The following is a 27,994-nucleotide window of genomic DNA, read 5'->3' on the forward strand; positions in this document are numbered from 1 at the left end:
GCAGCAAGGGGAACTTCTCGCTATAAGCAGAGTGATGCAATTTATTATGTTAGCATGGGTGGTACAGTCAAGCCTTCACTGAACACTAGTGAATTTGCCTTAGCAACAATACTGCCGTTATATATAAGCAGTGAATCAGTTGTTTTCTTTTTTTGTGATGCTTTGTGTTGGTTAACAAAAATGTAGCTGTTTACAGAACTGAAATGCCTCCGGAAATGACACACATCATGACCCATTCACAGACCAGTGCTGCCAAACAAAATTAAATTAAATTAACTTGGCCATTATTTTATAAAACAGTAAAAGGTCTCCAAAACTGTGTTGCTATGGACCAAGGCCGAAATGAGATTGTTACGCAGTGTGAAAAAGCAGAAAAGGACAGAACTTGACAATTCTGATAAAATTCTACACAAACATTTCTGGAGTATAATGAAGTATAAACAGAAATTCCTATTGGTGTTCTGCCATGCTAAGGAAAAAAAAAGACAGTATCTGCAGAAATAAAAAACAAGGAATTTTTGGTATCGCTGGAATAGTCTCGGTGTTCTGCATCACAATACAACCTTAAAAAGCAGTAACATGACAGAAAGCAGTATCTGCACATTGTTACCTCCTTCAATTTATTGATGGTAATCATTCTAGGAATAAGCTGTGCCAAAAATAAATTTTCTTGCTTGTTTCATAATAGTGTGCTAATTTCAATCATCCATAAAGTAGAAAGTAATGAGAAATTGATTAAACTTCGATGTCAATTTTCGCAGTTTTCAAGTTCAGGTGGTTACTGCCTTTTTCTTTAGCAAGACAGTGCTGTGATGCATTATTGGAATAGGAACTTCAAAAGAATTGTGATATTGACAGCCAGTGACTTTGATGACAGTCCGACAGACATGGCTGATGAGAGAAATCGTTCATGCTAGTTGCTGCACATTAATGGTGTATCTGCGTGAAGTTGTATATTCAAATAAATATCAATAATCATATGGCCTCAGCTACTGCGGTGAAGACCTCCTGAAGTGGTGCCACCTAGGTGGCCTGCATACTAATTTTGACATTCCGAATGTACACTAACAACAAAAGCAGAATTCTACTAAAAAGGATAATATAGCCATGTTAATTTAACCTTTAACATACCAATAACGACATAGAGTGCGAAGATTTCTGCCTGTACTCCAAAAATTGCCCACCTCAGTCAGGATGGAAACTGTGAACTTGGGATCATAAGTTGGACACCAAGACAGATTAGTTTTTATCACAGTCTAGTGGCATGCAATTTGCACTGTGCATTCCAGGCCTTCTAGGATTTGTGCTTTAGCAGTAATGACTTATCAGACAAGTAATACCATATATTTTTATTTCTAAATGAATTCACATCACAATATGATTATTCTTTTCATATCACGTTTGTGTATATTTCTTGATGAAATAGAACAAGAAATCTATATTTCTAATTAATATGGTTTCCCTGAAGTAACTTGCAAGAGAGAGACAAGTTCCTCTTTCATACCTGCAAACTCCCTTGATTTAGGAGGGAAACTCACAATTTTTTACATTGCTTCATGACTTCCAGATCAGTTGTTTCTTCCAATTTCAAGTCAATTATTGCAGAACTAGAAATATGTTTTGAAATTCCTGTTTTTGTTTTTTTCAGGTTGCTACTTCAGTAACTGAAGGTATTTAATTTATTGGTCATTGTGAATGCTCGAAGTCCTTCTCTTACTGGTTGGTCTAACTGGCCGAAGGTGCATCGCCGATTGGCCGGAAGTCCTGATCTCATGGGTAGTTTTAAAATCAAACGTAAATATCTTGATGCTCAAAAATGGCGTTCCTTTTCTCCCTTGCTTTGCAGTGAGTTTGTTTGTTTTGATCATGGCGGTTATGGTATTCATCAGGAGGTTAAACAGTGTGGCTTGAATTATTTAAATTATTCTGATCAGTTGTCAATGTTTTTTAAATTTTATGGTATTATTTGTTTATGTGATGGAGACAGTGCTACTTTTTGTGTAAGAATTACTTTAATATACCATATTGGTTATCGTTATGATACAGCATTGTGTACTCATTTAAGGTTTGATATTTTATTACAGTGAATAAATATAATTCTGCTTATCTGAAAATCTTCAGAACAGTTTCCATGTATTACTGAATCAAGAAAAAATTCATATTATGAATCTTGTACAGTCTGCTGGTGTGATTTCTCAGCATCGCATGGCAGGAAATACAATGTTTCCACAATCTCCTGATTTTTTGTTAAGGAAGGTTCACAGGTACATTAGAACCTCATTAATCCAGACAGCTGTTTAATAATAATAATAATAATAATAATAATAATAATAATAATAATAATAATACATAAATGCAATTATAATATAAAGCTGAGTTACGGGTACAATATTGTAAACTATGCACAAGGAGATCACTGCAGATGAATATGATCGGGAAGAAGCAGGTGATATTATTAACCCTAAGACAAAACGTACTGAAATTAAACATTATCTAAACATTGTCATTAAATATGTTACTGAAGATAACGAAGAAAACATATCTGCATATTACGAATATTTGAGGCATCTGCGCGAGTTAATTATTAAAGAAATTAATATCAGAGGAAAAACAACAACAGATCAGCAAGTTTCTTCAAACCAGTAAGCATGTTAAGTGTGGTCAACGAAGGTGTGCCTTGATTGCCATCTTCAAATTCTGTACTGCACTAGTTGTTCTGTATTTTGTAGGGCCTAATACTGTATTGCACTATATCTTGTAAACTAAATAACATTTGTATTTCTTAAATTTAAGTACTGCACTCTACTCATTCTGTTTCCTGAACAGTGTTTAAATATGTACCTTGGCTCATTTCATAAGTTATTTTGTTCAATCCGGACTTTCATTAATACGGACAACCTAGAGCCCCAGTTAGTCCGGATTAATGAGGTCCTACTGGATCCTCTTAAATATGGGACTGTCCTTTGAAGTGCAGAACGTCTAACTAGTGATGGGCAGTCTGAGACGAGGTCCCGAGCTTTCTCGGGATTTCTCGAGACTAGCGCAGGCACTATTTCTCGCGAGAAATTTCGAGAGATCTCGAGAGCGTTGTCCCCGCCTTGTGCAGCGAGCAGCATGTCGTAGGCGTACAGGTAGTCGGAGCTGAATGTTGTTTGTGCCAAGTATGTGAATAGCCAACCAAGGGCTTTCTCAATTTCGTACATACATGTCAACAAGCGACTAGAGCGTGCATTTCTACCAAGGTCTATTTTGACGCAGTATAACATAATTATAAAGGATACGCATTCTTGCATTGTATGCACTGGTAGGTACACGAATGAGTGGTTTAAGTACAGAACCTAATGGCTACTGTAGGTACACGTACCTGGATACTAGAGGCGTGGATTATTCGAACTCGAGACGAGGCAAGATGCGCCTTGCTGCATATACAACCACCATTACGCATGAGTGGAATGTGTAATCTAAAAATGCTTCCGTTTGCTCCAGTTCGTTCGACAGGTAGGTGTACATCGTTATCAGACCCCGCATTCAATAACATATGACCACTGCTTGTGTTTACCGATATTTTGGTGACGAAGGAAATAATTCCTTACAATGTTATAGAGTATTCGCGTTATAATTAGGTACTTCGATATATAACGGTGCAAAGTAAAATTGTGTCCAGTTGTACGCGGCAATCTTGAAGACGATGTCCGAAACACAGCGTAAGTCGTGGATGTTGGTTATTTTTAAGAGATGTCACATAGCACAGCCCACTGTGTTGCTTATTCAAAAGAAGTAAAATACATCGGCAGAAATACTTCTGGGATGATCCGGCACTTATAAACGCATAATATCAATGAAGAGGAATCATCACAGAACACCTCCGGCCTGGTCTGAGTCACAAGAAGCTACCCTGCCAACAAGGACTGTGAGGCATCCAGGTAGGTTTACATCCTAATAACATATTAACAAATTATACAGATTATTCAGCTAAGAAGTCCACCTGATATAACTCGTGAACAGTTTAAGATACTGGCATTCTGTATTCACTTTCGTTAATGGTATTAAGGAGCTCATAATTCAACATGCAGTGCTTTCCTAGGCTTCTGCAAAATTTATCGTCGCACAAGTTTCCATATGAGAACTGCTGATTATAACTATCAAGCTTACACTCGTAGTTACTGGGACATCGCACAGCTCGGAGCACACGAGAATTGGTCTCGAGAGCATTGCCCATTACCCCTGCTGAAAGAACTGGAGCAAAGTCAGGCATTTTAGATTACACATTCCATTCATGTATAATGGGGGTTGCATATGTAGCAAAGAACATCTTCCCCGTCTCGGGTTCGAATAATGCACGCCTCTAATATCCAAGTAGGTGAACATCCTATCTACAGTTATTCACAAATAATGCATGGTTATTCAGGTAAGATGTCCACCTCAAATGAGCCGTGAACAGTTTAAGATACTGACATTCTGTTTTCTTTTTCGTATTAAGGAGTTCATAGTTTCCTTTCCAGGCTTTTGACAAAATGTATTGGCTCACACGTTTTCATATGAGAACGTTATATCACGCAATAACTGCCAATGATATACTATCAAGTTTACAGTCGTAGTTACTGGTACGTCTCGAGTTCGAATAATGCACGCCTCTAGTATCCAGATACGTGTACCTACAGTAGCCGTCAGGTTCTGTACTTAAACCACTCATTCGTGTACCTAACAGCGCATACAACGCCAGAATGCGTATCCTGTATAATTATGTTATTCTGCGTCAAAATAGACCTCGGTAGAAATGAACGCCCTAGTCGCTTGCACTACAGGAGGATCGGTCTCGAGAGTCTCGAGTGAGAGCGTTGCCCATCACTACTAACAACCCTGATGAGATTACTTTAGTAAGAAGATACAGAGAATGACACGAGTTATAACATCCACCTGTTGAACTCTACATATGATGCTGCATTGTAGAAAAAAAGGTGCTTGTTTCCCTATTTGAAGCAACATATACGAAAACCAAACTGATAATAGCTCCAAAATATTAGCATTAAAAACAGAGGGCAATATGGTAATTCTGGTAATTCTGAAGAGACTTAAAAATTCACAAGCTTACTTTGTCTCGTCCACAATTTCTACTTCAGCTGGTGCTGTTATGGGTGTATTGGAATGACCTGCTGTTGGATCATCATTAGCCAGTTCACCATTTGTTGAGCTTACAACCTGGACAAAAAAAAAAAAAAATGCAATATTAAAAAGTGAAACAAAAATATAAAATACAAAGCATAAAGACGTTTGTAACAATGAAACATTTTGCAGCAAAGGGATAGTCTATGTACAGCATAAAGTGAATAAAAATAAATGCACCTTTTGCAGAAGAAAGTTTATCAGGACACCACTTTGAGTACCAGGCTTGATTAAGCCAGGATATTGTCACTGCACCTTGAAATAATGTTATGTGACAAAGCTGAGGGGAGAAATACCAACTTGCAACAAGTTTCACTTAGGTTTTGACTGAATTCATCTTTACACATGGATTATGGGCATCACGAAATCTCATTTTTATGCATTTGACATTTCCTTCATCGCTGCTACAATCTGGTAGCGAGATTATAAGTTTCAAATGGTGTAGTCTTGAAATATAGAGTGTAAGGCAGCTATTGCTGTACCTACCTTTCTTTGTACCTTCATATAGTTAACAAAATAATATTGAAAATGTAGAGCTATTCCTGTGCCAAAATGGCGTGATGAATTACATGCAGGCAGTTACCAGATGCACTGAGCATTTCTAATGTTGTTATTGATTGTTCGACAGTGATTTTTGGAACTTCTCCATCAAATCGTGGACAACAATCATAATAGTAAGGTATTGCACACAAAGCCCATTGCGGCGCAATCTCTGATTGCGGACTGAAACTAGAAGGGGCCATCTGTCTTGGAACCAAAATTCACTATTCGGTTTTTTCTCTATCCTATTATATCCTCTTTGGTATCAGATCAGTACAGCTTGCAACGTTGTAACACAAAGATGACTGTGCCACTCTCCATTTGCACCAAGGAAGAAAAGCGTTCCATAATCTGGTTTTTGTGGTCTGAGTGTGTACCAGGAGCGGAAATTCATTGAAGACTTTCAGCACAATACGGGGGCAACGTTTTGCCACAGTGGATGCTTCCATTCCATGCTCTGACGTTTGCTCTCTGGTTCGAAGTGGTAAATCCATACTTTATCTCCAGTGATAATCCGTTTCAGAAATGTTTCGCCTTTGTTAACATGACGGTCCAGTAGGTACTGACAGATTCCTACACGATTATGCTTCTGCTCTTTATTGAGTTGTTTTGGAACCCATCTCAAACCGACTTAGTGAAAGTTAAGCTTATGTGGCAAAACATTGTCCCCGTGTTGTGCTGAAAGTCTTCTATGAATTTCTGCTCCTGGTACACCCTCAGACCACAAAAAAAAGGATTGCGGAACGCTGTTCTTCCTTGGTTTAAATCTAAGAATTTCATTTTTGTCCGTATTGAACTGAGAATGGAAGATAGGAAACTTAAAAGGGTCCACCTTTTCAATACAAAAATGTTATAGTTACAACATATATTTACACTTGGAACTAGTTTCGACGCTGTTTGGCGTCATCTTCAGCCACATATGTTGTAAATAAACTATAACATTTTTGTATTGAAAAGGTGGACCCTTTTAAGTTTCCTATCTTCCGTTCTTCCTTGGTGCAAACAGAGAGTGTGCGACCATATTTACGTCGCAACAGTGCAAGCTGTACTAATCTGATAACGCTGAAACCTACCATAGACATAGACTACGGTGCCATCTAGCGGTTGGTGAGCACACAACTCCATAGAGCCAACCTAAAGATAATTACAGCAAAATTGCAGATACTTATAGACTTGCCTACGTAGGATTCACAATTTTATATTTCGGTCCATAGGTAACTTGAATTTTAAAGAATTTGTTATTCTTAATATTCTACTGTTGATAATCTGTTAATGAATAAACTTTACTTGCTGCTGCTAGTCTCTCTGAAAGCTGACAAAACTCTTATTTGTGTTGGAATTATTTTTGCAATCAGGTGCTGATCACCATCGCAGCAAATGATCGATAGGGCGATAGAAGATTGCGAGAAAACAGTAGGCTTCAAGAGAATACAATTTTATAAAAGACATTGTGCCTAAAATACACACATTCGACACTCCATTCTTCACATGATGGACTATGTTCTATTTATCGTTCACAGAGTATGCTTTCTTCTTTATTTGTGAAATCACAGCACCTGCATCGAACTCAAGGCTTAAGGAGATTGTCTGACAAAAGCTAAAATCCAATACGGTCACTTGTTTTTTAAGCGCGGCTGCAGGCAAATAAGTTTACGTGACCAAGAGCGATGGAGGAAGGTCTTAACTTTCTTCAATGTAAACAAAAGCTTGGCTAATTGTTTACAAACAGTTATTTCTGTGAATTTCTGTGAATAGACAGCACAGTTTCTAAAACCCCATACAGTCATCCCTTGAAGTTTTATTTAATGCGGAGTCTGTAACAGTTATATATTGTACTACAGAATCCCACTATGCATTTTGTTATGACATTTCAAACGTTCAAAATGTATAAAACAAGTGTTCACTTGAATGTCCATACTACAGCTGTTCACGATTTTCAAATTAAAAAGCTCACGAGTTAAGCTATAAAACAAACGTTTACTCGAAGTTATGTACAACGGCAGTTCATTCTGTTTCAGTACAGCGGGTACTGGTCACGCATACAAGAATTTCGCAAACTGATTGAACGGAGTTTTCTTTTCCGTATGCTTTATATTCCGAGACCGAATGCTCGAGACATGTGACTTTTAATATTTTAGCAGATTTTAGTGTACTCTTGTCGGTGGATGTGTAAACTATTGTCCTATGTAAAGACCTGATGCTAGAGCAAGACAGGATAGTGCAAGACTGACTACAATAACTCATGACCTTACTAATACTCTGAATTGGCGCGAAAATGGTGGAATTCGTAGTGGTCGTAAGGGATGTGTGGTTCACACATGGTTATATTTAAATTGTGTATAGAGGATAAGAAGTATTACTGAAGTATATACACAGTAATTAATATTGTATAGTGTTAGAGGTGTATATTGTTGAGTGGTAACAGCTGTAACATTGCTCAAAATGGGTACTTTGTGCTACGTACAAAGTTGTAGATTAAATTATACTGTTGCAGAAACTTCAATTTTTAAATCCCCTGAATGTACAGCTTTAAGGGAGAAGTAGACAAGGAATATACACCGAGAAATTTTCAAAGTCAAAGACCAAACCATTAAACATATCGAACCAAGATTTGTGGTTAGGAAAGATCTCTTTCCAACAGAAAGTTGTAAGTGTCCTAAGGAAACGAGATGAATTTTGCCAAGTACTGCGAACAAGATTTGATCTACTTTTAATGGCTTCAGAACAAACAGCTGGTTCCACTTAAAGTAGTACCGAAAGATGATAGTGTTCTTTTATTAACGTGGTGGATTTGACCATTGGCAATGATTTGACGATATCTACCAATAAATGTCTGTTTTGAAGTGTCGAGTTCCTTGAATGTGAAGGTATTTTATACAAAATGCATATGAGCCAATCGAAAACTTCTTTGTAACAATTGGGATAAGCAGTACAATTTGGTGGTGAGTCATCTTTCGATTTACAATTATGAACATCTTTCCATCCCCAATAGGACTGATACCCTAATGAATATTTTAGAGGATGCCTGATAGTGATGAATAGAGTAAGACATATGAAACTAAAACATGCTTTGGAATGATATTGGAATTATTAATTTCTGCGTATGTATTTTTCATAGCTTATGATATGGGCTACTACAATTTCTTTACACATAACCAACAACCTATCAGTCAATACAAAGAACTACCATCGTTACACACATCTTTGATACCATAGGTTCATAAGCTTACTCGAAATTTGACCAGGGAAGCCTTGTATCCCACAGCTATCTACAGGCAGAAAGTTACTCTAGCTATATGCATTCATCATAACATTGTGGCATTAGAGATTTTACATAATGGGGACACCAATGCTGTTATTTCTGAGGATACTATCAAACAACGAGTTAAATATCTAACTAGTGGACTAATGGAGGTGTGCCTAGTTTATACCCTCACATTAACTTACTTTACATTTTCTACCATAGCAATTATTTTGTCTTAATATTTTCGTAACTGTTCAGTTAGGTAAAGCTGTTTGTTAGATAAAATGTATACACTGCACGTGATATTTATTTACATGTTTCATTATGTCAGTGTTGCATTAACGATGCTAAAGTAATACATTAAACTACACATGTACTCAATAGTAACCTTGTTTATTGTGCATCTTTTCAATTATTATCTACATGTTTGTGAAATTAATCCTGGACTTCCCAGAGTAAAGTGATATAATATGCAAGGTTTCGCATTGAAACGAAGTCAGACATAAATGTGTGTTATGGCAGGGGGTCATCCGAAAATTTGTGTAACGTGACCTGATAAAACGTGTGATGGAAGTGTAACTATAGCAACTCTCCAGGCAATGTCTTCTGGCTATTTACCATCTGAAATTAGCAGCTGTTGATGGATGGCCATGACCAGGAGACACATTTATCATAATTTGATTTTCGCAAAGAAAAACGTGGTTATTTTTAAATGACGTTCTAACCTTAAACAGTCTGCAGCTAATTCCCCTACGATGTCCACAATTTTGGTTTCGATATTACGGTCTGAGATATTGTAGTCAGTCTTGGTGTTGAGTACTTTATACCGTTGCTTATGTGATACACAAAGCCTGGAAATGCTGGCCAGCTGATGTGTTCACTGAGAGTTTCAGAATACGCCGCCAGGTGTCATCTTTACGGGCTGACCTATACAATACTCTTAAATGGAAAAACTCAAATCTGTTGATTTTCACCTGATAAACTCATAAAAATGCAATAAGGGAATAATTAAAAAATTAATCTGTTTAAATCACATAATACTTATTCCATACCTGCCAACCGAGCTCGATAGCTGCAGTCGCTTAAGTGTGGCCAGTATCCAGTATTCGGGAGATAGTAGGTTCGAACCCCACTGTCGGCAGCCCTGAAAATGGTTTTCCGTGGTTTCCCATTTTCACTCCAGGCAAATGCTGGGGCTGTACCTTAACTAAGGCCACGGCCGCTTCCTTCCCACTCCTAGCCCTTTCCTGTCCCATCGTCGCCGTAAGACCTATCTGTGTCGGTGCGACGTAAAACAATTAGCATACCTGCCAGTATATAATATTTTGAATAATCATTTACATTTTCAAGATGTTCCAGTTTCTTCATTTGGGTAGCAAATGCATTTCTTTTACAATGTATTCCTGTGTGTATGTTTTAGGCAACCCACTGAACTAATCAAATTGTAACCATTAGGTGCATTTCTATGCCACACAACAGTTAGGCTATTTTAAAAGTAGTCTCACCAAATTTAATATTTTTATTTCCGTATGGGTCTAGCTGATCTACAAGAAATAGTTAAATCACCATTACCGGCTTTTTTTAACAATTTCATTTATTTTCTTTTGTAATTTTGTTTTTTCGCCTTCTCAGATTTTAATTCTTTCAGTTTCTGCCGAAGATTACAGATGATTTTCTTATATCAGACGACTTCCTCAACGAGACAGATTTTCTCCTGTTTCTATTGTACGAGGCGCATTCAAATTATAACACCTCCGAATTTTTTCTCACTAACTAATCGTACAAAAACTACGAAACTTGTGTCCCTTCTCGATGTAATCTCCCTGCAGCTGTACACATTTTTCACAACGTCAATGCCAGGATTCCATTGCCGCTGTAACCGGTTCTTTAGGGGTCTGTTCTGATAACTGGAAAATCGCTGATGTAATAGCGACACAGCTAGTGAATGTATGGCCATGGAGAGTGTCTTTCATTGATGGAAACAGCCGAAAGTCGCTAGGAGCCAGGTCAAGTGAGTAGGGAGCATGAGAAGTCACTCTGACGTTATCACGAAGAAACTGCTGCGTCACATTTACCCGATGCGCTGGTGCATTGGCTTTATGAAAGAGCACAAGTGCAGCTTTTTCTGGCTGTTTTTCATGCAATGTATTTCATGGAAATGCCAATTTTGGAGGTGATTTGTTTCACATTCATTCGACGATCCTCAAAAACCACTTTCTCCCCTCGCTCAATCATGTCGTCAGACTGGCTTTTCCTAGGCCGAGAATGTCTTGGCTTGTTATCACACGACATTGTGCCTTCTTTAAACGCACATTACACACATCCATGACACTATCACCACACGACTTACTCAACTGGCAATGAATTTCAATCTGTGTCACACCACGCAAATGGAGGAAACAAATGATTACACGCCGATCTTGTACTGAAAACATCATTTTATGTATCGTAAAACAGTCCTCACTCTCACCGCTACCACTAGGGTTCTTTATGCCATACAGTTCTGCCATCTCTGTCACGCACTGGCAACGAGTGCCTGCTTTACTTTAAAGCAAACCGCATGTTTCCATTTCCAGTTCTGAAAAAAAAAAAAAAAAAAAAAAAAAAAAAGCTCTTCGGGATGCTTTTGGAGCTGGAGTGGATACCAGAATTGCTAATTTTCTCATAGGAGGTTGAAGAGTTTCTCCGTAGGTGAATCTGTCCTTGATTAAATTCTTTCTGGTTTAGATTAATCTAATCTGGGCTAGGATCAGTTCTGCGTTTGGCACATAATTACGAGTGGAGTAACCACTAAATATGGATGGGGTTTTATACGGAAGAAGCCTCTTCTTTGTGGCACTAACAACCAGATTCAAGAAAATGCTTGCTATACACTTTCGACAGCCTTGTTGGTAACTATAAAAAACTTTTTTTTTTTTGCCTTACCTCAAAACGACAATTTTCCACTTCTCTATTAAAGTTGGATCAGTAAGAAACAGATGGAATGTCACATTTTCTTCTTTCTTTGCACTTGGAACAAAGTAATCAATGCACATTACATGACTTGGCCCTATAAGAATTATCACAGTACTGAGAGTAACACCACACTATTCGTTGCTGCCATAAAAAGCTAACAATAGTCTTTGTGTTTAGGTAGAGAAGTAGATGAAGAAACAACCTCTAAATTACTACTACCAGTAAATAGTTTGATTCTGTATTTTGATAGAGTGAGGCAAGTTCCTAGAGGGTAACGTACTTTCTCAGACCAAGGAGATTTGAAGCCATTATTTAAGGTCATTTAAGTGAGGAAAAGGTGAGACGGTGGTGCCCATAGCCAATAAAAAGGTATGTCTGGACATTTGCCTTAGTGCAGGAGAACAGAAAATCACGAAAACCATTCTCAGGACACCCGAAGGTGGGAACCAGACTCTCCGCCTCTCGAATGCAGAGTTGCAAGGCCAGTAAAACCAGCCGCTGTTGAGCTGAAGGCCACTCTGCTCACTGAATATAAATTATATGAATAAAACCAAAAATAACAAAGCGGATCAAAACGAACTTGGAGATGGAATAATATTAACAATTATTAAAAGTTGTAATTAATGAAGGAAATCAATAACAGGATTCATCTATAAGGTTTCTGTAATTCGTACAGGTATATCATGCCAAAGATACCAAGAAAACCATTAATAAACTGCAAACATATCACAAATGTAGCGTGAATCTTATACCAAATTACTGCTTCAATACACTGACAACAACGCATAACCCTGACATCTACCGGTGAGACTACAAACCTCAAGTGCCCCACTATTCTGGCGGAAAATTGCCTGTTCGTCCAAGCCTTGTCTATCCTTGGTTTATCGCATAGGCAACGGTTATACTCAAGGCCGTGAAAGAGCTGTTCTGAGAAGTGGTTCGGCGTTGTTTGAGACTGCACTGCCAGATCACATTGTCAAGACCCAAGATCAGTATAGGAAGGGCAGGTACCATAATTCTTTGCGGCGAGAGTCATATTGAGTCTTAAGCATCGTTATGATGCGGGCGAGTACAATAGTGTATGATCTGAAATATATCTGCATGTAAGGAAAATTGGATACTGCACTAGACCAAGTTGTCAGAAAAAGTCAATTGGCGGTATTAGAGTGTTTCGCTTTCCAGTGAGTTCAGTAGGTACGGTAACAAATTGCAGGCATGATAAATGGAAACCTACATATAATTCTGTCTTCTGCACAGTTTGGTAAGTTATTACATTGAAATTATTCCTGAAGAATCATATGTTTATATGAACGAATTTTTTACTTGTGGGTTCTATTATGTATTTTCTTATGACATAATTTTTATGAATCGCAGTTTCAACAGAAGGGATGGAAACACTCAAGTAAAATTCCATCCAAAAATTTTCCTAATCCATTGATGTCTTTAAAATGTTCTAGAAAATCCCAAACAAAGATTTAAAAAAAAAAAAAAAAAAACGGACAGGAACTGTATAATAATATTATTGGTATTTCCTTTTTTTAAGGTTACTATCCATGGGAGGTCGTTCAGGAACAATTCAAGTAAGGAGCCTCACAAAGTGGAAGAAATGCTAAGACTCAGGATAAGGGCCCCATAGTCACCAACCCGCACTTCCAAGTTAAGAATCCCTGGGGTCCCGTTTAGTCACATCTTACGACAAGCAGGGGATACATGGGTGTTACGGTACCGCCCCCACCCACAGGCGATAAATATTATGAAAGCCTACACAAACTGGTTCACAGTTATCTACAAGTGTTATACCACTCCTATAACAGTGACATGTGATGTGAATGATAATTGTAGCCTAATATTCACATAATGCCTAAGTTGTCCTTTCTTCTTCCTTTTCTTCTTCTTCTTCTTCTTCTTCTTCTTCTGATGATGATGATGATGAATACCTTGACTTTTGTTATTGCCAAAAGCCAAACGAAGACTGTAAGCCCTACAAATTATGATCGCCAGTATTCAAATGATGTTGACAAACATAATACAGATGTCAGCTTTGTACTATTTTACGGGGGCAGCAGAATACATCCACGGATCCCCTGCCTGTCGTGTCGACTAAAAGGGACCCCAGGGAGTATTGCTTCCACTTCCTTGTGCCAGGATCCTCACTTTTTCCTATCTTATCTGATTATTTAAAGTTAAAAACTTCATAATTGTTCCGTGTTGAACTCAGAATCACAATGTTAAAAAGAGAGAGGTTCCACCTATTCAATACACTAATATACAGTTGCACAAACTTATGTTACAACATGTTTAATTTGGGACCGGTTTCAACATATATTTGGTGTCATCATCAGCCAATTGAAAAAAACAGGGCAAGAAGTATATAATTATCAACACACAAAAAACCACATTAAAGGATAACTGTAACACACTTTCATGAAGAAGTGATCAATTATAGCTTTTACACTCTTCTTCATGAAAGTGCTATGTGTGTTACAGTTATCCTTTAACGTGTTTTTTTGTGTGTTGATAATTATATACTTCTTGGCCTGTTTTTTCAATTGGCTGATGATGGCACAAAATATGTCGAAACCGGTCCCGAATTAAACATGTTGTAACATAAGTTTGTGCAACTGTATATCAGTGTATTGAATAGGTGGAACTTCTCTCTTTTTATCTTATCCGACCTCACTAGGTCAACTCTTGTTCTTTTCTGACCCCAACGGTATTAGAACATTAGAGGCCTAGGGAGTCTTTCATTTTTACAAACGTCTTTGTCTTTCTTTAGCCCTCCTCCATTTTTTGAAGTGTCGGATCCCTTCCATTTCTTCCCCTGCGATTAGTGTTAATAGCGGATGGTTCCCTAGTTGTACTCCCTCTTAAAACAGTAATCATAAACACTTTGTACTATTTAGCTATATGGGTTATTATAAACTAGTTAGAGTAGCTAAGAACATCATTTCTGGTGTATATGTGAAGAGATGTTTTGCCTCAGAACCCAAATAAATACCACATAAATGGATAAAAACAGTTAGCAAACATAATTTAATGCACTCATTTCAAGAGGCGTTCAAGGATTGTCAACATGCTGAAGTGACCTAGAAACGCAGTACTGATAACTACTTTTTTATCATGTGGTTAGGCACTCTGTCTTATGAAACAACGTTTGACGTTTAAAGAATACATTAACACTTGATATAAAATATATACACCATGTGAAGACACTATGTACTAATGCCCGTTTGACCAATATACGAACAAAAATATTGTGTGCATGTTAGTCTGTAAATTCCTGCCAAGTTCATAGAAATAATAAACAAATGGTGGAGTATTGTAAATGAAAAGACACCACTCAAAGGTTTATGATCAAGGGAGGAGATGCAGAAACCTTTAACTAACAACCCATCAGATGAACGAAGAAACTTCTTGAAACGGTTTCTGCTCTGGCTTGATGATTGGGAAAATATGAATTTACCAGGTGGAATACTAACAAAAGAGTCTCACCCTGCCCTTAAATTAACCACTATGGTTTAATTGACTTGGCTGAATATTGCCTGTCTGAGCTCAAAATGTCATATCTTCTACCTGGTAAGTTTCAAACTGATGCATTGGAAGCAAGATTTGGATTATACAGTGGATTATATAGGCAGTTGTCTGCTTCTCAGTATGATGTTTCTGTTATATATATATTTAAAAAAAAAATCAAGTTAATTGTAACTATCTTTAAAGCATGGTAACGCGAATAAGCTAACCATAACGAAAGTAAATGTAGATGGAGATTATCCACTCCATAATGATTGTTTAGAAACTGAACATTTGAAGCACATAAATGTATCTGAAACTGATTTGAAAATATCTGATTCAGACTTGGTGGTGCTAACATATGTTGCTGGTTATTGCTATTATTCTATTTTAAAGATGCTCAAGTGTCAAAACTGTTTTGAATTTTTAGTGCTGGATAAGAAATTGGCATGTGGCAAAAAGCATGAGTTAATCACAGAGTTAGATAGGGGAGGATTAAAATATCCTCAGGAATTGCTGCCAGTAACGATTGTTACGTATACATATATGTTCATGCAGAAGCTGTTAAGTGAAGAGAACATTGAAAACATTTTTAAAATCAAAAAATCAAAGGCCATCAGCTTTGAAACTGATATCTGAATTAATCTAGTCGATTGATGAATTTGTTATGCACCAGACTCAAATTTACAAGACTCCATTTCCACAAAATTCAACGTAATATTAAGCAAACCTGGTGAACTAGAGTCAGTGTATAAAGAACTGAAGACTTCTGTCCAATTTGTCAGAGACAAATTTGACGATTTTAGTGTTGAGGTGGGCAAAATGCAATCAGAACTGATAGTGCTGAACAACATAGTACAAGACTTAAAATCGAATAACTGCATCCTTTCCGGAGAAGTGACACAGCTGAAATTCGACGTTGAAGAACTAAAACAATATTCAAGAGCTAATAATATGAAAATATCCGGGATTCCGTACCACTCAGAAGAAAACTTAACCGAAATTGTCCAGAAAATTGGAGATATCCTTGATGTACCAATACATCCAGACAGCATCGACACTGTTCACAGGGTTTCTTCTTTCAACAAAACCAGTGTGAAGCCCGTAATAGTTAGATTTGTCCAACACTGGAAAAAGGATGCTCTTTTGAAATCAGCAAGACGCCAGAAGATCCTAACCTCTTCTCTCCTAGGCTTTGGTGGTCCAAAAGTGAATATATACTTGAACGAACACCTTACGCCCTACAATGAATCTCTCTTCAAGAAGGCTCGTGATGCTAGGACAAAGGGAATTGAACGTGCATTTGTGAGACAAGGGAGGATTCTGGCAAAAATCTCTGCCACCTCCCTCGAAGTATTTACAATAAAATGTGAAGACGATATTGAAAAATTGACTAGGCTCGCAGCATCTAGGCCTAAATGAGCTGCCAGTCTTCACAGATTCTTTCTTATGTTTTATATTTATGTATATTTGTTTCTCTTCCTCTTCTTTTAAACTACACTAATGACAGAAAGACAATGGAAATCATATTTTCAATATAGTGACTTGGTTACCTCACTTGGAACAATTGCTCCAAACTTGAGAATAATGTATCTCAATTCTCGTAGCATACGAAATGGTAAGTTAGAGATGATTGCTGATCGCATAGAGTTAATTCAGAATATCGATTTTATAGTTGTTGTCGAAACATGGTTGTCTGTAAACGGTGATGAGTCTAAATTTTACAATATCACAGGTTATGAAGCATTTCATTCCTTTAGAATTCCTTCTGAAAAATCACTTAAGGGTGGGGGAGTATCAATTTACGCTAAAAACAAATTGTGGCAATGTAATATCATCTATAATGTCCAAAAGCATCATAATATTCTGGTCTTGGAGATTTCTAAGTCAGGGTGTAGTTATATTATTATAGCTGTTTACAATCCATTCACTTCAAACTGGACACAGGTATGTGATGACATTGAAATAATACTCAACAAAATAAAACATAGAAATATAATTGTTGTTGGTGACTAACATAAATTTACTCTCAAATGCAGTATTAACTAATGAATATAAATCGTTCATGCAGAGCTATGGCCTTAAAAACTGTAACACAATATACCCTACCAGGCTGAGTTCGAACAATTCACTAATCGACCACTTTCTATGCAGCATAAAACTTAATAACTGGTCTGTAGATAACATAATTGATTACGTGAGTGACCATAATCTCTTGCTCTTTAGTTTAGATATTTCAAAAACATCTAATTATAGGCCTACTCCCAGTGAGCCAAAACGACACTCATATAAACATATAGATTATGAAAGGGCTAGATCATATTTTGAGCAACACCAATTCCAGTGGGTAGATGGTGGGGACATAAATGCTTCATATGCTGCTTTAACCAGATACATTCAAAGTGGTCTTGACTATGCATCGACAGTTAGAAAATTTCATCATCAAAATGCAAACACCATTCTGAATGCATGGTGCACACCAGAACTTGCATCACTCTGCAGGCATAAAGCACTTCGACAGTAAATTGAGAAAACACCCACACAACAGTATAATTAAAGAAGAATATAAAAGTTGCTGCAAAAGAGTTACAACCCTGAAAAGGACTCAAGAAGTCGTACTATGATAATCAATTTAAAAACAATCTACACAACACTAAACACACCTGGCAACTCATAAACGAAGTTCTTGGTAAATCTTCAAAGTCAACAATCAATATTGCACGTATCAAGCTAGGGAATGAATGTTTTGAAGACAAAAGTGACATTTGTAATGCCCTGAATAATCAATTTATCTCAGTCCCTGCCACACTATCTTCAAATATTGTTCCACATCTTGAACATACTGCTACAATCAATAATCATCCTAATTCCCTTTTCCTTGAACCATGTTCTCCAGAAGAAGTGTCTACAATAATCAATTCTCTCAAACATGCTCGCTCAGTTGCTAGTGATGGTATTTCCAGTAAACTTCTCAAAATCTGTAATCGAGCACTCTCTGGTCCAATATCTGAATTTATCAACTGCTCTTTGGCAAAAGGCATTGTCCCTGATTCATTGAAGATCTCTAGAGTGGTTCCTATACACAAACAGAATGATAGATCCAACCCTGGAAACTACTGACCCATCTCAGTACCACCTGAATTATCTAAAATCTTAGAAACTGTTGTCAAAGTTAGGCTTATTAGTTACCTCGAAAAATGCAATTTTTTTCCAGATTTCAATATGGCTTCAGAGAAAAGGCTGGGGTGAATCCTGCCTTAATGGACATTATAATTGAGCTTCAAAATTATATTGATAAAGGTTACAAGACTGCTGGGCTGTTTATTGATTTAAAAAAGGCTTTTGATACTGTTAGCCATGAACTTATGATATACAAACTGGAAAAGGCAGGTGTGAGAGGTCCCTCGCTGCTCTGGTTTAAGGATTTCTTATCAAATCGACAACAATATGTTCAGATTGGCATGAATAAAAGTGAGCTACAAAAGATCTGCTTTGGTGTACCACAAGGTTCCATATTGGGTCCAATTTTGTTTCTTATATATATTAATGACATAGCCCTGTGTTCTTTTAAGGGTAAAATATCACTTTTGGCAGATGATACTTCACTGTTCTATTCATCAAATTCTGAAGATGAAATAGTTGCAGATATCCAGCATGACTGTTATATCTTAGATGAATGGCTGAGAAAAAATCTACTAACAGCCAATTACTCAAAAACTGTCTGGATGATGTTCGATAAATCACAAAATGACCTAAATGCAACTACAAATATATTATTTGGCACTACGAAGTTGAAATGGGTTAAAGAAGTTAAATATCTTGGACTAATAATTGATAGCGCCCTCTCCTGGACACCTCATATATTAAACGTAAAAAATAAAATCTCTGTCTTGGTTGGTATCATTGGCAAGATTAAGTACCTACTAAAAATTGACACTCTTCGTCTAATTTATTTCACAATGATACAATCTCGACTTTCTTACTTGTGTTTCATTTGGGGCAAAGCAACCCAAAATAACTTAAATACTTTGGAGGTCTTACCAAACAGGGTTATTAGATTTATGTATGGATTTCATCAACTATATTCTCGAAATAAAATGTACTCTGAAACAAATATATTACCTCTTAAGAAATTAATCTCATTAAACGCATCACTTCTTATTCATAAAGTCTTGCATAATAAAATGTTCACCAACTCTGAATTTCCTAAAGTCACTGACATCCATTCATATAAGACTAGGCAAAAAAATAAATTACATGTTCATCAAAATTATACAACAAGGTTTGGCACTAAGGGAGTGCAACACTTACTAATATCTGAATATAACAGCATTCCTAACAATATAGCAATCATCTCTAAAACTGTGCCATTTCGTAATAAGCTTAAGAAGTACCTGTTAGGCACTATAAATGTATAACAGTTATTTCTCTGATATTTTCATTTCCAAATCTTAAAAGTCAAAAAGTTGTTCCTCCTGTATTGTTACTCTGATAATAATCCACTTAATATAATCCTATCCATTAGGTAACTTGTGATACTTAAAGTATATGTAAAACCACTATTATTACTCTTTCACTTTTAGACCTTATGCGTTAATCCGCCATTGTTGTGATTATCTATGTATTGTTCCTCTTGACAGAGCTCTTGCTCTCTGGAACCCTATTTATCAATCAAATAAAAAAAAAAGTTTTGTACACAGCATGAATGTAAGGATGTTTGGGGAAAAGTTATATGGATTTGTATTAATATCCTAACGAATAATTATTACAAAATGGTGAACCATGACAAATATGTCCAAAAAAATTACTGGTAAAAAAAGTTCAATACTCTTACCAGCAAAACAAGCCCATGTGTTATCAGAAAGAAACTAATTTAATTTCCACACTGTTGCTTAAAAGCTCCTGCACTTAACCATTGTAAATAAAATGTTCATATTATTAGATTGTGGGAAATAATTTTAGGTCTGTGGGCTTATTATACTTTGCTCAGTGATTAAGTATTATTTTGTGGTATCTTTTATAAGCATAGAGCTATTAGGTTGTAGATACTTCATTATACAGTACTCTTGTATGAACCACCAAATACGTCCTAAGCTGTTAACAGAAGTTTTGGTAAAGTCATGATGACCTCCTCCTTTGACTGCAGGGGCCCTCTAATTGTCCACTTCCTCGAGCGTGTAACCAAAATCAATGTGCAGCGCTTTAAGGACACTTTACAGAAATTGCGATGTGCCATAAAATTAAAACGCCCTAGAATACTGTCAGACAGTCATTCTGTTGCATGATAAAGCTTGCCCCCATACTTCCAATCTGGTGAAGGCTACGCTTCAGTGATTTTGTTGAGAAAGACTTGAACATCCTCCATACAGCCCTGACCTTGTGGTTTTCACATATTTGGCAATCTGAACAAGCCATTTGTGGATGTCGGTTTCATTCGGACAAGGAAGAGTAAGAGTGGGTGCGGATGTGGATCTGTCAGCGACCTATCTCTTTCTGCAAAACTGGAATGGATTGTCTCATCTCCCAGTAGGATAAATATATTAACACTTTTGGTAATTACTTTTGAATAAAGCCATTCCATGGTCACTGTAACGGATGTTTGGTTTTCATTTGACTGACACTTATATTTGACATATTTTGTTACTGTACTTCATATTAAGAACAACCACCCATTAACTGCTGTTTTCCTCACTGTTCTTTGCTATAAAAAGCTTAGCATCATTGCAACCCAGGAATAAAATTGGCATATTGCTAGATGAAGGAACATGCACGTAGTGAGAGCAAGACCAACCATGATTGTGGCACCCCATGTAGCTGTCAACCGTCCAGCCTACTGATCTTCAGTCTGCCACCAAGATCAAAATCCCGTAATACTGAAGACAACTCTGACCACCATGAGCCAGCAGCCCAGAGAGCTGGCTCACCCATTGCCAACATCTTCAGTCTGCCACCTCACGGCAGAACCTCGCTCAAACTAAAGAAGCAATTTGTCACGATGACATGGTGTCCTGAGTATGTGGCTTGTTTGTGGCATCAACCACTCAAAAACTCACCCTGTAACGATTAAGGCAACAAGCTGTCACACACAGCCCGCTCTGCACATGCGTTTGACCATTCCAGTGCTTCAAATGGAAATCCCTTCCTCGTTCTCAATCTAAACCAGTACCCACTAACTGCAAGGGTTCAGGTTCCGATCAGTGGTCAGGTGACAGACAGGTAGGCTGGAAACCGGTCTCTCTCTGGCATTTGTGCCTTCCCACGCCCCTGTCCTCACCCCATTCCCTTTATATTTTGGTGTTAGGGGTAGGTGGTCAAATGCATGGGGCTGATACATGTGCTAACATAGCTTGCGCCTCATGTCACGACAGGACTGCGGCTGACGGAGTTCTATCAAACCAGCATTCTGTCCCCTCTTCTATCATACCAAATGTGCAAAGGGAATTGGTGTTGCAAATTTGTTGCGTCACCCAAGACCCTCCATTCAGTTGACTTTTTAGCTGAATATGGTAAACCCGGTAGCTGGGACCCTTCCCCATAACCCCCCGTCGGTTTACCGACTAACTGAGTACCCAACATCCCACTATAGTCAGGTCTCCTAGGTGAACCCGGTGGCCAAGACACTCCTCCGCCCATCCCAGTATACCCAAACCCACGACTTTACCAGAAAAACTGCCGAGCATAAACCCACGAACACCACTCCATCCATCAGGGTCACCTAGGTTGATCGAGTGGTCGAGACAATGAGAGCCAAGAAATCCAAGTATCACTTTAACCAGCAGGCTTTCCAGCTCTAATCTTAACAGCCTACCCAGCCCCAAACCCATCCATCACAGGAAGCACCGAGGTTAGCAGAAGCAGCTGTGGTGGCACACATCAAATGCTATACTGTAAAGCTGCTTTTCTAAATTACTGAAATTACCATCCCGGAGCTAAGCAACATTGGGCGTGCTCATCACAAAGATGGCACCACTTCCGACCTTTTCGATACGTAACATTTAAATTCGTAGAGAGTATTCCGTTCCACACACCCACGAGATAATCCTATATACGTTTCTTTTACATATTTAAGCTATATTACTGTTTTAAAGAATTTCATAACTTGCAAAACAGCCTTCTGGAAAAGTCGAACCACCGTGTGTGGACAGTAGCAATGTACGACCAGAACTCACTCCTGAACAGATTTAACCTAAACAGATAATTCTACATTATTATTATTATTATTATCATCGTACAGTGAAACCTCAGAATGCGAGTAACTTGGTCTACGAGTGTTTTGCAAGACGAGCGAACATTTTAAATAAATTGTAACTAGATAAGCGAGTGAGGTTCCACAATACGAGCGTCACGTGTCCCCTCCCCTGTGCCTTTGTTGAATGGATGAACGTGGTCTTTGGTCCTGTAGTGAAGAAATATCTTTCAGAGAATAACCTGCCGCTCAAAGTCTTGCTGGTTATGGACAATGCTCCTGTTCATCCTCCAGGTCTTGAGGACGACTTACTGGAGGAATTCAAGTTCGTTAAAGGTAAGTTCCTTCCTCCCAACACTACTCCAGCCTATGAATCAGCAAGTCATTTCGAACTTGAAGAAGCTATACACTAAAGCACTATTTCAGCAATGCTTCGAAGTGACCGAAGGGACAAACCTTACCCTCCGAGAGCTTGGGAGAAATCTTTTCTCCATCGTGAAGTGCCTGAAGATCATCGATAAAGCCTGGGATGGAGTCACCAAGAGAACTCTCACTTTCATTTGGGGAAAGTTATGGCCTGACTGTGTTCTTGGATGTGACTTTGAGGGGATTGTTGGTGACAATGAGCTGCCGATTGTTGATTAAATTGGGTCCTTAGGGAAGACTATGGAGCTGGAGGTGAATGAGGTGAACATGCAAGAGCTACATTCAAGAAGTACATAGCCAGGAACTGACCACCAATGAACTGATAGACCTGCATCGCAAATAACAGGAGGAGGTTATGGAGAAGATCTCGTCCGGGGAAGAGGATGAGGAAAAGTCAATGGAATCTCTCACTTCAACCGAGATTCAGGAGAAGTGCAAAATGTGGGAAACAGTGCAAACTTTTGTAGAGAAACACCACCTGAATAAGGCCGTAGCAGTGCGAGTGATGAATCAGTTCAATGAAAATGCAATGTCACATTTTTGTTAAATTCTAAAAAAAGAGGCAAAAGCAACAGTCATTGGACAGGTTCCTCGTTAAAGTTGCTGGGAAAGAAATAAATTCCACTGAGCCAACAGATAGTGATTCCGTTAGTGAAATTCGTGCTGCACAGTAACGCTTATGTCATCTCTCGTCTCCCTCACACCAACAATGATTCTATGGTAAGGTAAAGTGTACTTTAATTTGTTTTACATTATATTTTGTTTTAGAAATGGTATGCGAATAAATATTTTTGTGTTGTGGACTAATCATCCGCATTTCAATTGTTTCTCATGGGAAAACTTGCTTTGATATACGCGCGCTTTGGATTACAAGCATGTTGCCGGAACGAATTATGCTCGCAATCCAAGGTTCCACTGTACATTTATTATCCTTATACTTGTTTTCTGTCCGACTCGTTGGCCGAATGGTCAGCGTACTGGCCTTTGGTTCAGGGGGCCCCGGGTTCGATTCCCGGCCGGGTCGGGGGTTTTAACCTTCATTGGTTAATTCCAGTGGCCCGGGGGCTAGGTGTTTGTGCTGTCCCCAACATCCCTGCAACTCACACACCACACATAACACTATCCTCCACCACAATAACACGCAGTTAACTACACATGGCAGATGCCACCCACCCTCATCGGAGGGTCTGCCTTACAAGGGCTGCACTCGGCTAGAAATAGCCACACGAAATTAAAATTAAATTAATACTTGTTTTCTAAACAGACCCAAGTCAGAAATGCAATGAAGCACACAGGGGATCCTTACTGTAACAGATTGGCCAACCCAAGAACAAAGCAGAAGTTTTTCTTTTCCAACCCCTCATCCTAGGATCGTAACCTGCCAGCGTTTGGTGATGGATGGAGGAATTGCAGCACAGCCACTTGACACAAGCTTCAGTTCGAAATGTAGCGTGCAAACAGAACATAAGGAATGCTTTGCAGGCATAGTTCGTTGTAGGAGAACTCCAATAGATCCTGTGTGTAACCTTTAGCATTAACCTCTACGTAATCTTAGCGCTGACTGAAGCAGCAAATTACTGATGGTGGAGAGGAATACGGAGAGTATGAACAAGACAAAGTAACAATATTTCTTCAATTTAAAGGATATCCAAAACTAATCTGAATGTTTTTGCCTAGTGAAGCAGCGCATCATTTGCTCTGACCCGGTGTGCACTACTTAAATGTATATATGTGCAGTATTAACCTGGAAACACAATCAACCTTTCTCTTGCCAATGGCATCCTACTGTAAAATGTGTTGAGGTTTACAAGTATTGACAGCTATGTATCGCCAGTAGCATGCAAGCCTCTTACCCAGAGACCTCAGCGAATCCAAGGATTTTACTCCTGGTCTCAGAGCCAGCACAGGTTTTACTCAGCTTTGTAAGTGGAACTGTCTGATGTAAAGCCAGCTGATCTGGTAGCCTATACCAAGCAATTCAGTTAAGCATGCCTGACACCAATTGATGATCAGAAACATATAGTAGGCTATGTATGGGAATTCACACAGGTTCCAGGGATAGACAGACTAGTTACATTGCTATGATTTATTTTCAATGTGTCGTTGAGTGTGTTTATCAAATAGTTTGTTTGTAAATTGAGCGTTAATGTTTGGGACAAATTTTTTTTGAGAAAGTGAATCTTATTAGCAGCAAAGTGCTGGCCAATTTTCACATGAGTCTTGCAATTTTTCTAATAATCAGACTAAAACAACTGAATGGCCCTTCATGGGCTATTTTTCCAGTAAGCCAGTCAATTATAGAAGGAATGAGTTACTGCTATTGAAATCCTAATTAAACTTGCTAGTTCCTAAGTGTAAGAAATTCCACTTGAACTACTACATGAAGGAACACTCCGAACATGGGGCGCATTCCACTTCTTTTCCTGCACCAAGCTGGGGCTGCACAGATGCTAGTCATACAGTCTGCGAGTTTGACATACCTGATCTAGACAGTCCACTTCAGTTACAAACCACCATAGTGCTTAAAAGGTGGCTTCTATTAGTGACAACAAATGAGAAAAAAAGACAATGTTCTTTACTTATCATCCTTTCACTTATGATACTGTCATTCTTACAGTGTTCAGGAGTTTAATTAAAATACTTTAACAGATGTCCATTTCATCATTGCTATATAGCTCGAATACTTATAAACCAATACCTACTTTTAAAAATAGTCTCAATTTCCTTCTTAAAAGATTCAGCAGCTAACAAATCTCCATAGATACCTTTAACACAAATTTTTTTACTTGAAATGTTATATCACCTCCAAGACACAAAATGAACTCAAACTGGCTGAAGATCTAATGCTAACATTCTAACAATCTTCTGCAGTCTGAATTTCAGTCCCTCTTCCTGTCAATCTCATCAGAAGTAACTGTATGATCTAAGAACTGATCTGTTGGTACCCAGATTCATTTCATTAGACATTTATATTTACAAAAAGAAATGGATAGCAAGAAGTCCACTTACAAGACATCCTTAAAGTACTTTAAAGGACAAAGAATTTCTTCTGTCACACATGAAAGGATAGGGTGGCCTTGATAAAGACTGTCTACCATAGCCTAGAACTTTCTTTCTGTGAAGAATCTTATGTAAACTGAAGAATCTTCTGTTCATATGCATCTGGTACTAGCTCAAGCTATCTGATGAGGGTTCTAAATCTCCGAACAACCTTTTGAATCCTTAACACAATGCGTTCCAGCCCTTCTTTCACCCCTTGGTCAAAAAAAACACAACACAGGCTTGTTAGGTCTATTTCAAATCACTTCACAAAGGACTTTTGGGAACATATTAATTTTTTTTTAAACCATATTCTGAAAAATGAGGATCAAGTGTATTTGAAAATGCAGGAATGGAGTGTCAACACCAATATTTATTATTTGAGAAAAAAATCCTGCATAATAAGCATTATTGGAATTATGAATCATTACTTCCATGTCATCCTCAATTATTTCATTTTCAGTTTGAAGAACTCATGGTATCCAAGGTACATTTATGAAGAAATACAGGCGAATGATATGAGAACACATGGAAAACAGTTGCTTCAACTTTTATCGAAATGCTATGAGATCATCAAGGGTCTTAGATTTCCTAATAGTTCTCTATCTAGCTGACAGATGTAGATACGAATAAACAGTATCAAAAAGAAAAGATCAATGAACATACCCGTGGTAACCCAATCCTGAATTCTGGATGTACATGCGAACTTGCAACACAGGAATCATTTTCCCGACCTATGCTAGGGCACAAGACATACACAAGTTTCATGTCGTCCTGGTTCAATTTGGGCGAGGGCTTTAGTGTATTAAGAGGGATATTGTTCTAACAAATTTGCACAGATTGGCTGAGAAATGTTTTGCCTAATAGCACATTAGATTGTTCTAAGGAATTTTTGAAAATGAAATAATATGTACTCTTTACTGACACTTGCCATTAATTTGGATGTAACATTTTGATTGTTAGGCATGTTCACCCCTTTGTCAAAGCAAATACTATGAAAAAAAATTACAATTATAAAATGGAAACCACTGAAGAGCGATATTGCTGGTACACATTTTATTTTACTTTTCTTGCGTACTGCAGGGTTATCTGATGCAAAAGGTATATATACTGAAATGATGTTATTCTGATGCCATGATAGCCAGTTATGCCTCAATCCATCAACAATAGTGTCAGTGTTTTTAGCAGATACTATAATGTTTGTAAATACTTTTTCTTTAGTAAAAATTAGGCTGTGAACTTAGCTCTTTAATGTCTCTCTTTGCATTTGTTCATTTTTATCTAAATCTGTACGATGTTCATCACATTAAAAAAATCCTTGAATGGATTGTCAGAAGACAAAGAGATTAATTTACATCGATAAAGGACTATAGTCAAGAAAGGTGGAAAAACTTATAATTTTTTTTCTAAGAACGCTGAATATGAATGGTGATTAAGATAGTGTAGTAAGTATTTGCATCAATCTCACCTGCCTCCATAGGCCCCTTCTCATTGAAGAGAAATGTGAGCATGGAAAGCAATGGACTCCTCTCAGTGTGGTAACATGTAAGATGCTCCATGGAGGCACCCATTCACTGAACCTCCTGATTCTAGGAAAGATGCCTTGGGATCAACTTCAAGCAAACCTTGCAGTATCTCAACACTTGATGGAGAACGATGTGAACAGTTCCCTTATTCAATGACAATGTTTCTACAATCTATCATGTGGTTATTTGAAGATTCTCCCTTACATGGCTGACTACAGCTGCAATATGTTCCTCAGTGATTGCTAAGTGTGCTTGACCTGGTCACGGCATTGCATATGTAAACAACACTGTGCCATCAGACCATACCAGTCTGTTTTCTTACATACCTTGCCACCTACCACAGCAACCATAAAGCTCTGCATATTTTAGCTACAACACCCCTACCAAAGCCCCACTTTCATTTGG

At 37.9% G+C, this 27,994-nt stretch overlaps 1 protein-coding gene across 2 annotated transcripts in view; it reads right to left on the reverse strand.

Annotated features, from left to right (window-relative positions):
- Positions 1-27,994, reverse strand: part of gish (casein kinase I gish) — a 645,075-nt gene that overhangs the window by 13,228 nt on the left and 603,853 nt on the right. Inside the window, exon 11 of one of the 2 annotated variants that reach the window (XM_067137660.2) lies at positions 5,093-5,199. In XM_067137660.2, the coding sequence (XP_066993761.1) occupies positions 5,093-5,199 (107 nt within the window). Of the gene's footprint in view, positions 1-5,088; positions 5,200-27,994 lie in introns of those variants that run through there. The other variant, XM_068225467.1, reaches the window with a different exon arrangement.

Source organism: Anabrus simplex, chromosome 1 (assembly GCF_040414725.1).
Source record: "Anabrus simplex isolate iqAnaSimp1 chromosome 1, ASM4041472v1, whole genome shotgun sequence".
Classification (NCBI taxonomy): domain Eukaryota; kingdom Metazoa; phylum Arthropoda; class Insecta; order Orthoptera; family Tettigoniidae; genus Anabrus; species Anabrus simplex.